At 44.0% G+C, this 15,685-nt stretch overlaps 2 protein-coding genes across 4 annotated transcripts; both read right to left on the bottom strand.

The window, feature by feature from the left end:
• Positions 1–162: 162 nt before the first annotated feature.
• On the bottom strand, positions 163–9,293 carry Ptip (PAX transcription activation domain interacting protein). Its single transcript, XM_070208115.1, has 7 exons — positions 8,912–9,293; positions 5,760–8,189; positions 4,966–5,502; positions 3,162–4,899; positions 1,732–3,093; positions 1,446–1,674; positions 163–1,376 (listed from the first exon to the last, which is right to left on the bottom strand). The coding sequence occupies exons 1-7, from the start codon at positions 8,984–8,986 to the stop codon at positions 770–772; spliced, it is 6,978 nt and encodes a 2,325-aa protein (XP_070064216.1). The 5' UTR covers positions 8,987–9,293; the 3' UTR covers positions 163–769.
• Positions 9,294–9,625: 332 nt separating this feature from the next.
• Positions 9,626–15,596, bottom strand: Pop2 (CCR4-NOT transcription complex subunit Pop2). 3 transcript variants are annotated; one of them, XM_002048480.4, is made up of 5 exons: positions 15,225–15,592; positions 14,327–14,401; positions 12,717–13,063; positions 12,185–12,602; positions 9,626–10,317 (listed from the first exon to the last, which is right to left on the bottom strand). In XM_002048480.4, the coding sequence occupies exons 1-5, from the start codon at positions 15,231–15,233 to the stop codon at positions 10,192–10,194; spliced, it is 975 nt and encodes a 324-aa protein (XP_002048516.1). In that variant the 5' UTR covers positions 15,234–15,592; the 3' UTR covers positions 9,626–10,191. The 3 variants fall into 3 exon arrangements, with proteins under 3 accessions (XP_002048516.1, XP_015031541.1, XP_015031542.1); XM_015176056.3 differs by lacking the exon at positions 9,626–10,317 and adding an exon at positions 11,216–11,556 and having other exon boundaries at positions 15,225–15,596; XM_015176055.3 differs by lacking the exon at positions 14,327–14,401 and having other exon boundaries at positions 15,225–15,588.
• Between the last annotated feature and the right edge of the window lie 89 nt (positions 15,597–15,685).

Below are 15,685 nucleotides of genomic sequence, written 5' to 3'. Positions count from 1 at the left end.
ATTTTTGAAGAGAAGCAAAATCGACCGTTCGACTTCAAGTCCGCATGTTAAATTTAATACGTTTCACTTGTTCAATCGATGAAAATGGGTGAAAAATGTGCCAAGTCTGAACAATTAAAAAAGCGTTTTAGCCCGGAGGGATTCCATGAAAACCACCTGGTATTCACATACATAACATAAGCTTTATTTGTTGAGTATACCTAACTAATATTTGGGGGATTTGGACAATGGACTATATCCAAATAGAAATGTGCTTAAAATTCTAATAGCCAGCCGATTAAAATTTCTGTGAAACGTTTCGTATACTCTATTGAATTATAAATATATATATATACTTACATCTAGTTAATGAGTTTATAAAAATATATATATATATATTTATAAAAATGTACTTTTTGCTTATAATTAATTGTAACTATCTACTATATATAGATGTGATAGATCGCTTGAATGACTCGATCTGCAGTTTATCTGCAAATCATTTGTTGATGCGTGTAAAAATAGCTGTAGTAAGGGCTTTATCAATCGTTTTGATAACACCAGCCAGCTAGCTCTATATGGGATTGTGATATATATATATATAACCGATTAGTTACCCAATTTTCATCAGTTTCAATGTGGACTAGATTTGCATTCACAGCTCACAGGCTCGATGAAAATGGGATGGGATTCTTAATATACATACGTACATAGATACATAACAAAGTTTATAAAATTTCCTGAATGTGCCTCAAGCTTTAAGCAACAAGAAGTAGAGAACAGCTTGTCGCTAGGATTTGTTGTTACTGCTGCTGCTGTTGGAAATGTTATTGTTGTACAAATAGGGTATCAAATTAGGCTCAATTTCCAGCTGTTGCCGCAATATGGAGCTCATCACAAACTCCGTAGAGACAATATGGCACTTGGGATTGCCATGTCGCGTCAGATCCGCGCACAAGTGCATATCCGTTGGGCAGGTAACAATGATATAAGAGTCGGGCGCCTGGACATGCGCCTCGGCAACGGCGGCACCGCTGCGTCGTTTCGCCTCCACTTTGCCGCCCGAAGATTCGATCATGCGTATGATTTCATCGCGTGCCGGAAATACATCGGGCGTTACATAGAAGTATCTGCCCGCAAATAGTGTAGAACGTGTCGGCGCACACAGCACAGCATCCAAATCGAACTGCAGATTCTCATCGACGGGTATGTGCCGGATGCGATACTCATCCGGCGGCACAAACTTGCCGGCCTTGGCGCTGTCCACCAACCAGCTGGACTTGAGCACATAGTCCACATGGCAGCAGGCCTGAATCAGTTTGCAGGTGCGACTCTCACGCGTCATGACCAAATGTGTTGCATCTATGGGACTGTCTACCACAATGCCGCCAAGAAGTCTGTAGAAAATTGAAATTAAAATGTGTTAATTATATTTATGCCATTTAAATCAATTGTCATCGACTCACTCGACAGCCTTTTTGAGCGCCTCCGCATCGGCGACCTGCGAGAAGATGACCTTGGGCGGTTTTGTAGTCTGCGGATATTCAATGCAAACGATTTGCTCGGGCAGCTGCTCCTGATAGACGCACAGTTTCTGCCGCTTAATCTTCTGCTCATTCGCATACGGATCGGAAAGATGACGCTTGACACGCTCGTGTGCCTCCTGGGTGAGATTAATGGGCGCTTTCCAGGCGGCTAAACAGAAGGTTTAAAAATCAATTGGGTGACATGGATAATAAATGAATAGCTTACCCAGCAAATGCTGCACCAGATTGCATTCGATGCGGAATGGCGCCACCAGATTGTACTGCTGATATTTGGGATTCTCGTACTGGGTGAGCCCGCTCAGATTTCCGATGCACACATCGCTGAGCCACAGGGCATTGACCATTGGTATGTTCCACTCTTTGGCCGCATTGGATTTATTGCCCTCCAGTTGTTTGCAGACAACTAGCGTGTTCACCTTGGACAGGTACGAGGTGTAAATGGCTCCACATTCCTCGGCCATTTGCTGCAGCCGCACAACTTCCTCGCCCTCAAAGCCCTCCGATGTGATAATGTAGCGCTCCAGCGGCTTGCGATAACCAAACTGGCTGGGGAAGGGCAAATGCAGCGGCTGCCACGGTGGCATTAGCTGTCGCTTCAAACAGATGTCGCTTAGCCAGTAGGCGGTCACGCAGCGCTTGGCATCGCGCAGTGCCTGCATCACCATGCCGTGCCGCTGGGTGCGGCAGATGACGTGCGTCACACGGGCGCAATAGACACGCTCGATATCGCCGCCAAATTGGCGTATGGTGTCCAGCCAAATGGGCAGCTCATCGCTGTCCGTCTCGTCGTATTCAACGATGTAAAAGGTGCAGCCGACTAGGAAGAGATCAGCCGGCAGCTTCAAGTTTGGATTGTGGCCATAGAACTGGGGTCGCGGCGGCATCGGTATGGGCGGCTGGCCGGGACGCACTTGCATGTAGACATGAGGCGGGCCGCCTGCTACTTGCACTGGAACGCCCACTGGCAGCTGTTGTTGCTGTATGTTCGCCTGCGGTGCGACCACAATTTGTTGTTGCACCAAATGCTGTTGTGGTAACTGTTGCTGCGGCACGCCGACGACACGTCGCATTTGCTGGGGATGCTGCTGTAGCAATTGCTGCTGCTGCTGCTGTTGTTGTTGTTGCTGCTGTTGCAACAGAACTAGCTCCTGCTGTGTCCGTGGCGGACCAGGCACGCCCACAGCAGCATTATGCTGCTGACCCATCATGCGCAGTGCGCCAGCAGCAGATGGTGTCTCCACATGTTGCTGTTGTCCCGTTGCCAATTGCTGTTGCTGCGCTGCAACCAACTGTTGTTGTTGCTGCTGCTGCTGCTGTTGTTGCAGCAGCAACTGTTGCTGCTGCTGGTGTGTGGCACCGCTAACTACAACCTGTTGCACAATTTGCTGCTGTTGTTGCTGCTGCTGCTGTTGCTGCTGGACATCGCTCATGGAAAGTAGTTGCTGCTGTTGCGGCGGCACCTGCGCTCCATTGTTGCCCAGGCGATTGCTCAGCATGTTGGCCAAAGCGGTTTTCGTTTTCAAATTCATCTGCTGCGGCGTCTGTTGCTGCTGTTGACCATCGGGCGCTGCAGAAAAAGGAGAAGCTGCATGGCTAAACTAATTCCGACAAGAAATATGCTGACAGCTGACTTACCTGCTGCGGGCATGACCAGAGTTTGCGTCATAATATTGCCACCTGCGGCGCCACCAACAACTACGCCAGTTCCAGGTGTGGTGGGTGTGCCTGGTGTTGTCGGCTGCTGCTGCTGTTGCTGCGCCTGCTGCTGAACAATGGTTTGCTGTTCGATTAGCTGGCCATTGGGACCGGTAATGAGCTGCACGGTCTGCTTGCCCAGCTGCGGCGCCGGCGCCTGTTGCATGGGTATTTGTTGCACGCGCAGCTGTTGCCGTTGCAGTAACATTTGCTGACTGGGATCATTCGGATTAAATTGTTGTTGCTGCTGCTGTTGCTGCTGAGGTAGCTGTTGAGGTGCTCCGCCAGGCTGTTGTTGTTGTTGTTGCTGCGTTATGGGACTGAGTCCAGGCGCACCGCCCGCACGCACTACTACTTGACGTGTGCCCTGCTGCTGCAGCCAGAGCATTTGCTCTTGCTGCGTAAGTCCGCCCGGCATTTGGCTTTGCACAATAATGTGCGAAGTGCCTGGTCCAGGCACTGGCACTGGGCCCGGTGCACGTGTGGCCACCACGCTACCGGGCGCACCGGGGCGTGGCTGATAGGCCACCTGCTGGCGCAGCATGACGCGTGGCTTGTTCTGATTCAGTTTCGTAATGTATTCGGCACGTTTGTGTGCATCTAGCGACATGAAATGCGCATGCGTCTTCTCATCCAGATGTATTAGTTGGCGCTGCTGCTGCGGAGGCGGCAGCACAAGCTGTTGTTGTTGTTGCTGCTGCTGCTGCGGTTGTTGTTGTTGTTGCTGTGACGGTGGTGGCTGCTGTTGTGCGGGCCAAGGTGTTTGCGGACGCAGTCCGCGCGGCGCAAATTGCTGTGGCGCCTGCTGTTGCTGTTGCGGAGTTGTGGGCGTGCCAGGCAACGGTGATTGCATGCCCATGCTTGTGGTGGGAGTGCCAGGCGTTGTGGGTGGCAACTGATTTGTCACAGGACTCTGCGGGGACCAGTGCGCCTGCTGCTGCTGCATCTGTGCGTGATGCTGTGGCGATTGCTGCTGCAGCATCAACTGTTGCTGTTGCTGCTGTGGCGATTGCGGCGGTGGCGTGCGTTGTGGCAAATGTTGTTGCTTTATGAGCACCTGTTGCATGATTTGCTGTGGCGGCGGTTGTTGTTGCTGTTGTGCCACTGGCTGTTGCTGTTGTATAAGAATTTGCTGCTGCTGCTGTTGTGGCGGCCCAATGATTTGTTGTTGTTGCTGTTGTTGTTGTTGCTGCTGCTGTTGTTGTTGCTGTTTTTGCTGCAGTAATTGCTGTTGCTGCTGCAAGTATTGCAAACGCTGCGGATCGCTGATGACTTGCTGATTTATCACAATTTGTTGTTGCTGTTGTTGTGGTTGTTGTTGTTGCATTTGCAGTCGTTGCTGTTGTTGCTGCTGTGTTATTAGCTGCTGTTGCATTTGTGACGGTGCCTGCTGCTGCTGCGGCGATTGCTGCTGCGGCAACATCATCTGATTCGGTGGCAACTGTTGCTGCTGCTGTTGCAATAGTTGTCGCTGCTGCACAAGTTGTTGCTGCTGCTGCTGTTGTTGCTGTGACAGATTTGTGGAATTCACAATGAACACATTTTGGTTTTGCTGATTCTGCGCTAATATTTGCTGCTGCTGCTGCGCGCTGAGCTGACTGAATTGCTGCTGACTGATGTAGAATTTTTTGGTCTGCATGGCTGGTGGTGGTGGTTGTTGTTGTTGTTGTTGCATTGGCTAAAAGTAAATAGAGGGTAAATTTATGAAATATTTGTATTTATATTTATGAATTAATATACATACATGTTGCTGCGGCTGCTGTGGCAATACTTGTTGTTGCTGCTGCTGTTGTTGTTGTTGTTGTTGTGGTGCTTGTTGTTGCTGCGGCGCAAACTGTTGTCCCAGCAGCTGTTGCTGTTGTTGCGGTGGTTGTATGGTCTGCTGTATGATGCGAACCTGACCGCCTGTGCCCAATGCAATGTTTTGTTGCTGCGTGAACTGTACTTGTTGCTGTTGTTGTTGTTGTTGTTGCTGCTGCTGCTGCTGTTGTTGTTGAGGTGGTAGCTGTTGTTGCTGTTGCTGTGGCAGTTGCTGCTGTTGTGGCTGCTGCTGCTGAGGTATCATTTGCTGTTGCTGTTGCAGCTGCAACATTTGCTGCTGCTTTTGCTGTTGCTGCTGTATGCTCATCATATGACTCTGTATTAGTTGCTGTCCCTGGGCCGTTGAAGTGTTGATCACGTGTCGCTGGGTTATGACCTGTTGCTGCTGCTGTCCAGGTCCAAGTTGCTGTGCCATTTGTGGCGGCTGTTGCTGCTGTTGTGGCTGCAGCTGCTGTAAGGGCTAAGGCAGAAAAAAGAGATAGATTAGCATTTTGTTTAACATAACAGACATCAGGCAGACATATGAATATTTCGCAAGGTTTGAAAAACTAACATTTGGTAATGCAACAAATTTCCTTACTTTCTAATTGTATTAAACACTCTTTACCCCGAATACGAGTTTGCTACACAGCTTTGTAAGCGTTGCAACAGAGTACAGGGTATTTCGCATTCGTGCTGCTTAAGATTTGTATATTTTGCATAGATTTTAGTACATACCCTCTCTGGTTGTTGTGGTGTTGTTTGCTGTTGATGCAAAGGTGACTGTCTTGGCGAGGGCGTATGTTGTTGTGGTATTTGTTGTTGCTGCTGCTGCTGTTGTTGTTGCTGCTGTTGTTGTTGTTGCTGCTGTTGTTGTTGTTGTTGTTGCTGCTGTTGCTGCAGCTGTTGTTGCTTTAACTGCTGCTGGCGCATAATCAGTGAATCCTGATTGCTGCTCAGTGTAGAACGACTGAGCACTTGAGCAACTTGCACGGGATCCGTGGGATCGATGGGCTGCACAAAGGATTGCTGTTGCTGCTGCTGCTGCGGATGCTGAGCTGGTTGCTGCTGCTGTTGTTTGCTAGCCATGGGTGGCGTTTGTGAAATCTGAGGTGATTGCGGCGCTGAAATGTGCTGAGGACTTTGCTGCTGCTGCTGTTGTGCGAGCTGTTGTTGTTGCTGCTGCAGCTGCATGCGTTGTTGCTGATGCACTGGTTGTTGGAATGGTTGCTGTTGTGGCGACATCATGGCCGTGGGCGGCTGTTGTTGCGGGGAGCCCATCATGTGCTGCTGCTGTTGCTGCTGGCGACTCTGTTGCAATTGTTGCTGCTGTTGACGCAAGTGCTGCTGTGCGCTCTGTGGCGAAGGCGGCGGAGGCGGGGTCATTTGTGGCGCTGGCGATTGCAGTTGTCGTGGTGACTGAGGCGGCAACATGTTGCTACTGCTCGCAACCAAGTGTTGCTGCTGCTGCAGCGAGGGTGAAGGCGTACCGGGTGGCATGACTGGCGAACGATTTTGCACCATGCGTGGTGATTGCTGCTGCGGTTGTTGCTGTTGTTGTTGCATTTGCTGCATCTGCATTTGCTGCTGCAACAGTTGCTGCTGTTGCTGTATCTGGCGCTGCAACGCCTGTTGTTGTGGTGTCAGGCTCTGGCCATTTTGTATGTGCTGATGCAGTTGCATTTGCTGCTGCTGCAACATTTGCTGCTTGTTCATTATGTGCTGATGCAGCATTTGTGGCGAGACTGACACGGACGGTTGTTGTTGTTGCGGCACTTGTTGCTGTTGTCCCACTTGCTGCTGCGGTGATTGCACGGGCTGTGGTGTTGTTGCCGGCTGAGGCGTGCGCGGCGTTTGTCGTCCACTGGGCATGGGTGGTTGTGGCATGGTGGGTGTTGTAGGCAGACGCGATTGTTGTTGCTGTTGTTGTTGCTGCTGCTGCTGCTGCTGGAGTAATAATTGCTGTTGTTGTTGTTGCTGCTGTTGTTGTTGTTGCTGTTGTTGTTGTTGCTGCTGCTGTTGCTCCTGTTGCTGCAAAAGTTGCAGTTGCTGCTGTTGTTGCTGTTGTGTGTTCTTTATTTGTCGCTGCTGCTGCAAAATGTTTTTGATCTGTTGTTGTTGCTGCTGCTGCTGCAGATTAGCTGGTATGATTTTTTGCTGCTGTATTATGATTTGTTGCTGTTGCTGCTGCGGCGTGGGTGGCGGCGGTGGTGGTGGCGCCTGTGGTGCACCCTGCTGCTGCAATTGTTGTTGCTGCTGCATGTTGCGTGGACGCACAAAGACGACTTGCTGTTGCGCGGGCTGTGGCAGCTGTTGCTGCTGCAGCTGCTGCTGCTCAGCTGCAGCACGCTCTGCCGATGCCTGCAGTTGGGATTTAATGCTAGCGATACTCTGGGCAGCGCTATCGTCCCCAAAGCCTAGTATGTCAGACAGCTGTGTAGCAGCTGGTTGTTGTTGTTGCTGTTGTGGCAATTGTTGTACTAAATGTTGTTGCTGCTGCTGCTGTTGTTGTTGTTGTTGTTGATGCTGTTGTGCCAATTGCTGTTGCAATTGCTGCTGCTGTTGTTGATGTTGCTGCTGTTGCTGCTGCAGATTTTGTTGTTGCTGCTGCTGCTGTTGTTGTTGTTGTTGTTGCTGCTGCTGTTGCTGCTTTTGGGTGCGCTGCTTCTCGATGGGCTTTAGTAATCTGGGATGATAGGGCTCACAGGGTAGACAGCTCTTGAATTTGAGGCAATCAGTGACCCAGTCGGGCGTGACAATGTTCATGGCATTTTTGGGCAGCGCCAGCGCTTTATTGTAAATGTTGCCGGTGGCAGCGCCGCATACCAGATGCGTATTGGTGGCTCCATGCGTGTGTGTAACGACGGCACCATGGAAGGTGAGCATCGCATAGAGGCGCCGGCGATCGCTGGCCACCACATTGGTGATGGCGACACGTATGCCGCGCAAGAAACGCGGCTGGCTTGGGTCGAAGGCACGCGTGGAGGCCATGCGACCCAGTTTGGCGCTGTGCGAGATCCATTGCTCGCTCACAGGTATCACATTGTAGAGGTCCAGATTCATGGAGAGCTCCTCTTCGGAGTAGTTGCTGGCACATATTAAATGCGTGATTTGGTCCGAAAGGTAAAGCTTCGACTGCGCGCCGCCATTCTTAAGCAATCTCTCGCTCTGTAAGGGTCATAGGAAAAAACAAATAATCAGTTGAGCTTTCTCCATATGATTTGCACACACTCGCATATGCCTGCGCTAGAGATGAGCAATATTTAACAGTGCTGTACCAATGACAACTTGAACTGTTACTTCGTCTACATTTATTTTGCCAATTTCATAATTTAAAATAAATTGTTAATCTAGCAATAATTGGCAGCTCAATTAAATGCTTTAAATATTTACATAAATTGAAATCAATTCAAAATCAAGCATTTCTAATCATAAAATTCGTTCTGCTAGTCACAGGTACTATCATATGGCTCATCTCTATGTAAACACACAGACACACACGCACACACACACACACGTGCAAACACCTAGAAATTTGCCGGCAACATTTTATGGCGCGAATTTGTACATGTTAAACCTGAAACGCCCTGTGTTGCCAGCACTGGCAAATTTGCACACATGTAATTGATAAATTAATTTAGAGTTAATGCACACTGTTTGTTGCTAAACGAATGCGTTAAATGCATATTTGTTAGTTGCATTTAGTTAATTTCACCCTATGGCCTGTACAGCTGCAACAGCACCAGCAAACACACCAACACACACACACACACACACACACACATATGGACATCACACGCGCGCACACATGCACTTCACACAATGCCAATAATACAGCAGCGGGCACGTACAGCCCTAGGTCGAGCCCGTCACGGAATCTCAATGTTTACCTCATCATCCAAGCTGCCGAGCACATAATATATCACATCCTCGAATAACTTTTCACTGATTTTCAAATTTTCCATTTCTTTGTTGTTTGACTAGCATGCGCTATTCCTTTTGCTCAAATTTCACTTTTCTTTCGTTTCGCTTTTGTTGTTGCTGCGGCTGCCGCGGACATGGAAATGGAAATGCATCCAGCTTAAGTTTCACTGGGCTCCCATCGTTCGTGATCGGTGAAAATTTGAAACTATCACAACGTATAACAGAATAACCGCTTGAATTGTTAAAATTCATCGAATTAATGGCTTAATTTTTCGTATTCTTGTATACTTTACGGGACCCATCCGTCTTTTGTATGCAACAAAAACCAACGCTAGCGATGTGAGCCACATCGATTGTAGCGATGCTTAACATCGATACACAAAGGAAAGAAATCGATAGTATGACACCAGTTACACCAGCTGTGCTCGATAACATAGGAGTTAACAGAATGGACTGTTAACGATTTTTTCTATAAAAGGAGCGCGTATAAGCATACGTTTTTCATTTGCCTTTTGGAGCCAGGTGAGAGCGGAACAGGCCGCAGGGACTACAGAAAGGATCCAGGACAAAGATCAAAGTGGTAAGTGTAAGTTTTACCAAGTCTTGCAGGAGGACTCAAAGCAATACATGTGGAAAATATTCGCCACAAAACGAGTTTTAATCAAATAATACTCCATAAATCTCTAATTTAAAATGTTTAAATATATTGATTTGTTGTTTTGTTTTTTTTTTTTTATACAAATACACGTTGGCCTATACATATTAGCTTATATTTCATAATTTGTTTCTTAACACATTTAAGACATACAGATCTTGATAGTGATTCCTTAACAAAGGTAATTTTTCTGTTTCGCTTAAATTTAACTGTTTTTTTTTTTTAAGTTTAAGTTCTTTTTTTTTTTAATGTTTTTAAATTTGTTGTAAAACATCTACAGAGTGTGGAAACTTTCTTTTAAAAGCATAGAAAATCTCGTGTAAGTAAATTGTTTTGTATTGCAATAGCTTAATTGTGGATAGTTGGATTATTATTATTATTTTTTTTTTTTTTTCTAACGATGCGATTGTTGAATGTTGTGAATGTTGCCTCTCCCACTCATAACGGGGCTGGGAGAGAGACAGCAGCAGCCAATGTTGATGATGATGATAATGATAATGTGAATGTGAATGATGATGATGATGATGCAGCAGCTCCAGCAACTTGTTCGAGTTTCTTGTCATGCACGACGGCGTTCTTCATCAGGATAAATCATGAGGCGCTGTTCGATTCGCCGTTGCTCTCGTGGAAATTGGTGCCATTCACAATGAACGAGGTGCCCAGACCGTATAAGTGTCCCGAATATTTGGCATGATCGATATTATCTTCAAAGAACATCTGCAATTGGGCAAAACGTCACATTTCATTAAGGCAATACGAATTTAACTGAGTCACATTTGGCAAAGCAGCAGCCGAGTTTACGGGATTAGTTTAAGTGTTAGGCGTTAGTTAGTTAGTTAGTAAAGCGTGTGGCAAGCGACATGGACATGGACAAAATGTATGGAATGTGAAGTATGTGAACTATTTTAAAATTGAGTTCAGTTCAAGGATACTTTAAAATATGTGTTAATAAATTTCAAGTTACATACCATTTACCAATTTGTGTTGTCTTTTTTTCGATTCGATATTAATTTTGTAATTTTGCTTCGGGGGTATTTTTTTTTTTTGGTTTTTTTTTTTACATAATTAGTTAACGGGTTAAACACTTGCTATACTCAACATTCATAATGCAGTGGAATCTGCACGGAAGCATTTTTCCATATCGCTTAAAATTATAGAAACAAAAAATACGCTTGGGTATTAGAAACAAAAAAAAAAAAAATTACCAGCTTAAAACTAAAAACACTTTACGTGCAAATCTTACATAGTTAGAAAATATAATGGGACCATATCAAATAGCAACATTCGCATGGAGTTTGTCCAACAAAATAGTTTGCGACTAGTTAAGTTAAAAAAAAAAATTAGCTATACATAAGACTTTCTATGAACTAACAACTATAAGTAAATGTTCATTAATAATCATTTTATCAAAAAAAAATTATATATATATATATTTTGTTAAGTCTGAGGCAAGCAAATATTAAAGCAAATGAGTGAATATTTGTAAGCGAGTGAAAGCAGCTTGTGATTAAAAAAAATTATATAACAATTAGATCAGAAAAGTGTGTGTTTGTGTGTGTGTGTGTGATAAGCCCAGAAACCAGAAATGACAAATCAACAATAATGAGAAAGAAAATTGAATTTCAATTCATTTAATTTTCTATTCAAATTCCAGCAAACTTCAGAGTTGTTGCAGTGTTTTTTTTTTTTTGGATATTTTTTTTTTGGTTTTTGTTTTTTGTTTCAAATTTAACAAATTAAAGACATGTTTCACATGATTTAAACAACTGTTGCTAATTAGTAAACGTTTCAGTACGGTTTTTTTTTTTTAGTATTTAGTTTTTAGTTTTCCATCATCCAATTTAAGTTTTGGATTTTACAAAATGTGTTGTTGGGTTAGGATTAGCCGATGAAAATGCGTTGCATGCAGCATAACAAATAAAATGCATTTCGTATGTGTCCAGCGGCGTCTAAAAGCTAATTAGGAGTATTATAAGTACATAAAAAAAATAAGGAAACTATGTACATAATGAGAATGAAATGAGATGAAATGAGAAAACATTTAACCTTAAAAACTGATAAATGAATAAGTAATGTAATGGGGCAAAGCGGGTTAGTTGCAATCGTACAGCACAGCAGCAGCAGCAGCAACAGCAGCAGCAGCAGCAGCAACAACAACAGCACACAGGATTGCAACAGCAGCAACAGGATGCGCGCATCAATGATGCTCGTTGTTGATGCTGCTGTTGCCCGGACCCAGAATGCTTTGTGCTGCAGTCGTGGATGGCGCCGGTGGCGGTGGCGTTACGGTGCGCGTATAGACCGTTATGGAAAAGCGCAGAGACTGAGCGCGAGAGGATAATAGTTGACTCATGGTCAGATCGTTGCTATCGCCGTTAGTTGTTGTTGTTGTTGTTGCTGCTGTGCTGGGATTGCTGCAGCTGCTATTGTCGCTGTCGTCGTAGCTGCCACTGGTGATGGTAACATTGTTGCTACGCAAGCTGACCGTGACAACCGACTTAAGGTGCATGGCGTGCTCAAGCACATGGGGAAAGAATGCGCAAGGCTCTTCAATGTCAAAGTGTATACCAAATGTGTGTTGTACCTCACGCATTTTGAAGAAGGCCATGCCCGTTAGCAGCGCATCCGAGCCGGCCTGATGCTGTGGCCCGACGCGTCGCAGCTCCAGCTGATCGGCGACTTCCTGCAGGCCGCCCTTTAGATTCTTGCACGACTTCATCAGATATTTGATATCAAAGATGTTCGGAAAATAGATGTGCAACAGCTCAAAAAAGTCACTCTCATCCGCGGGCAGATTCTGATCAGTTAGCAGCTTAAGCAGATAGCCAAAATCGTAACCGGAATGAAAGCACAGCCATTTGATATTATCCATTAGCACAATGCCGGAGCTCATTAGAAGCTCGGCAAAATCAATGGGATCAATGCCGTCCTCTTCATGCTTCTTGAACTGTATGCCCGAGTTTTGCAGTAAATCGATCGAATCCTGCGCATACATATCCTCGCTGCAATGCCACAAAATCAGAAAATTACCAAATTGTACCAATTATTATATTCTATTGCTTAGGCTATACACACACACACACACACACACACACAGAGAGAGAGAGACAGCTCACCTGAGATTAAACTTGAAATTGAATTGCCATGTAGAGTAGCCCGGGGGCGTTTTGCCATCGTCATCCATGAATGTCAATCCCAGCTGTATGATCCTCAGCAAATCCACATTGCAGCGCAGCAATTGATAATGATAATCGGCCGTTGAACGAAATTCGCCAACGGGTCGCGCCACAACGCCTGGAAATTCCGTATCCATTGCAACAAAATGATATTTTTGGACAATCTTTCGTATGGTGCGAAATTCCTCCTCAAGATTATGTTTCCATACGTCTCGTATGCCGCACTCCTCATTGCTGGGTATATGCACCTGCCCATGCGCGCCGCCACTGATGGCCGAGGGCATTGTCTGTAAATTGGGTCGCAAATTTTTGATTAGCTTTGAATAACACCTACTGAAAAATATATATATTTGTGAGAATATGTGAATGTTGTTTGTGTTGCGGTTGTTGGAGCCCATTTGAATGATTCGAATATGATTAGCAACTATTCATAGCCATTCGTATTCATTCGAATTTTATTTTTTCGTTCTAGAATATTATATTTTCGAATTTCTAGACAAAGATATCTCCGGCCCCATAACATATATACAAATATACTTAAAGCCGACTCGATCTAGCCGTTTCGACGTTCTCTTTGTTGGTCCAACTATTCTCGCAGATCCCAATCCAAATTTGGCTGAGGTTTTGCATCATTTCTGCACATCTGACGGAGCACTAGTCGAATACGGTTTAGCTGTCATGTCTTGTATGAAAAACTAGTTTGTTTCTCAAGATATTTTTGTATCTCGACCAAGTTGTGCACCTTGCGCTTTACACATGGCCAAAGAATCGGTCGAAGAATTGGGTTTAACTTAAAACGAATTCATTTTTTAAGATATCTCAACCAAAATCAATCGAAGAATTGGTTTTAACTTAAAACGAATTCATTTTTTAAGATATCTCAACTAAAATCAATCGAAGAACTGGGTTTTTACTTAAAACGAATTCATTTTTTAAGATTTTTCAACTAAAATCAATCGAAGAATTGGTTTTAACTTAAAACGAATTCATTTCTTAAGATTTCTCAACCAAAATCAATCGAAGAATTGGTTTTAATTTCTTAATATATCTCAACCAAAATCAATCTTAATTTCAAAGAAATATTCATCAACATCGGACCAGTATATCATGGAATCAATTGTGCCTTGGAACCTGCCGATCTGTTCAAAATATTGGATTTTTAGGGCTCCATTTGGGTGTGTATCGAGTCTTTATGTCTATTATATAGTGTATTATATAAAATGGGATGTTAGCAAACATAAAGAAATACGAAGTAGCCAGGCCAATTGGTTAAGACAGTCGCAATTAAAGAAAATTTGATTTTTTGTTTAATATTTTTTTTGTGTTGTGCAAATATTTCTTGATATATATATATTTTTTTTAGCCAATTCTTAGGTGAAGAGGTGCTCAAAATTTTGCCAGCTGCCAAAGAAAACAAATACACGTAAAAACAAATAGGGCAATATATATACATGTATATATATATATATGGAAATTGTATATATAGCAATATATAATTGTTGGATTGGTGGTTGACTTTGTGATTGGGAGGAGTTACGGGCGCTACTTACATCGTCGACGGTCGCCGCCTGTTGCTGCCGCTGCAGAGCTGCTTCAGCCACCTTCTCACCAAAGTTAACCTTAAGCTATGTATGAGTTTTTTTTTGTGTGTATGGGAGTGTGTGTGTATGTGTTTTTGTTTTTATAATTTGTTTTTAATGTGCATTGCCTGCAAGAGAACGTTGAGTAACGTTGACTTCAAGGCTAGCGAAATTTTGTATTTGTATTTTTATCAATTTAATATCGACCGTTAGTTGAAGTCAACGGAAACTGGTAAAAAAAAAAAACAATCGTATTATATAATAAAAAAAAAAGGGATACATCAAACAAATTGACTTGTCTTATCATGCTATCTCGCTTTAATGTGACAGTTCTCTTGGCGAGAGAAAGGAATAACTCACAAGTGTCATTACACTATTAGAGATGACACTCACACATACATATGTATGTATGTTAAGCCTTCTGAGCAGTGGGGGTGTGGTTAAAGGTCATGCGAAGTGCAAAATAATAACGATACCTGAAATTGCACTAACACTAGCTAAATTCGTGTCTTAATGTTAAGTAAATATATAACATAAGACGATTGGCAGCACACTTTTAAACTGGGTCACGGCTAAATCCAGCGACCACATTTTGCCGCGCTTCGGAACGACAACAAAAGTTCTGTTAAAACTGCAGCCGCTCTGTTTCTATATGGATGCAACTGTATGCGTGAGACAGCCACTCGCCACACACATAGAGTGTGTATGTATGCAATACACGCATATGGAAAATGTGTGCAGTTTAACATAAGAAAAAGAAAAAAAAAATTGAAGGCCACCACCGCTGAAACCAGGAAGCCCTTATGCCTGCCAAATGGCCTAAAAAATATACATATGAATTGGCATTGCCTTGCCTATGGAAACTTACCCATTTCATAGTATGCTTGTTGTTTTACAAAATGCTTTTTTGGCTGCTGTTGCCGAATGAGTTTCACTTTTCCGATTTCTGGTTTTATTTTTATGGCTGCAATTAACGTTTGTGGTGCGTTTTCAAGAATGACAACAGAAATGAAGTCCGGTGTTTGAGCGATGACTGTGGCGTTAAATAAATTAGTTGGCGTGAATTGTTGTTTATGTTAAATTGCCATAATGAAAGAAATGAATCTTTGTTAGTGTTAAAAAGTGCGCAATCTTTCTAGTGTTGCACAACGAGAAACCGAGAGACAAAACCTGGGGCTGCACAATAACTTGTGGCTCTATTTTTGGAATTTTGTATAGCTATGTATAACTGTGAATGTGTATTTAAAATAAACAAGCAAAAATATTTTCATAATCAATGACTTACTGGGTTTAATTTTACAATATGCTTATTACTTTGTTTTAAAAGCT

This window comes from Drosophila virilis, chromosome 3 (assembly GCF_030788295.1).
Source record: "Drosophila virilis strain 15010-1051.87 chromosome 3, Dvir_AGI_RSII-ME, whole genome shotgun sequence".
Taxonomy (NCBI): Eukaryota; Metazoa; Arthropoda; class Insecta; order Diptera; family Drosophilidae; genus Drosophila; species Drosophila virilis.
Note: the sequence above shows the minus strand (reverse complement) of the source record. Positions and strands in the feature narration are given on the sequence as shown.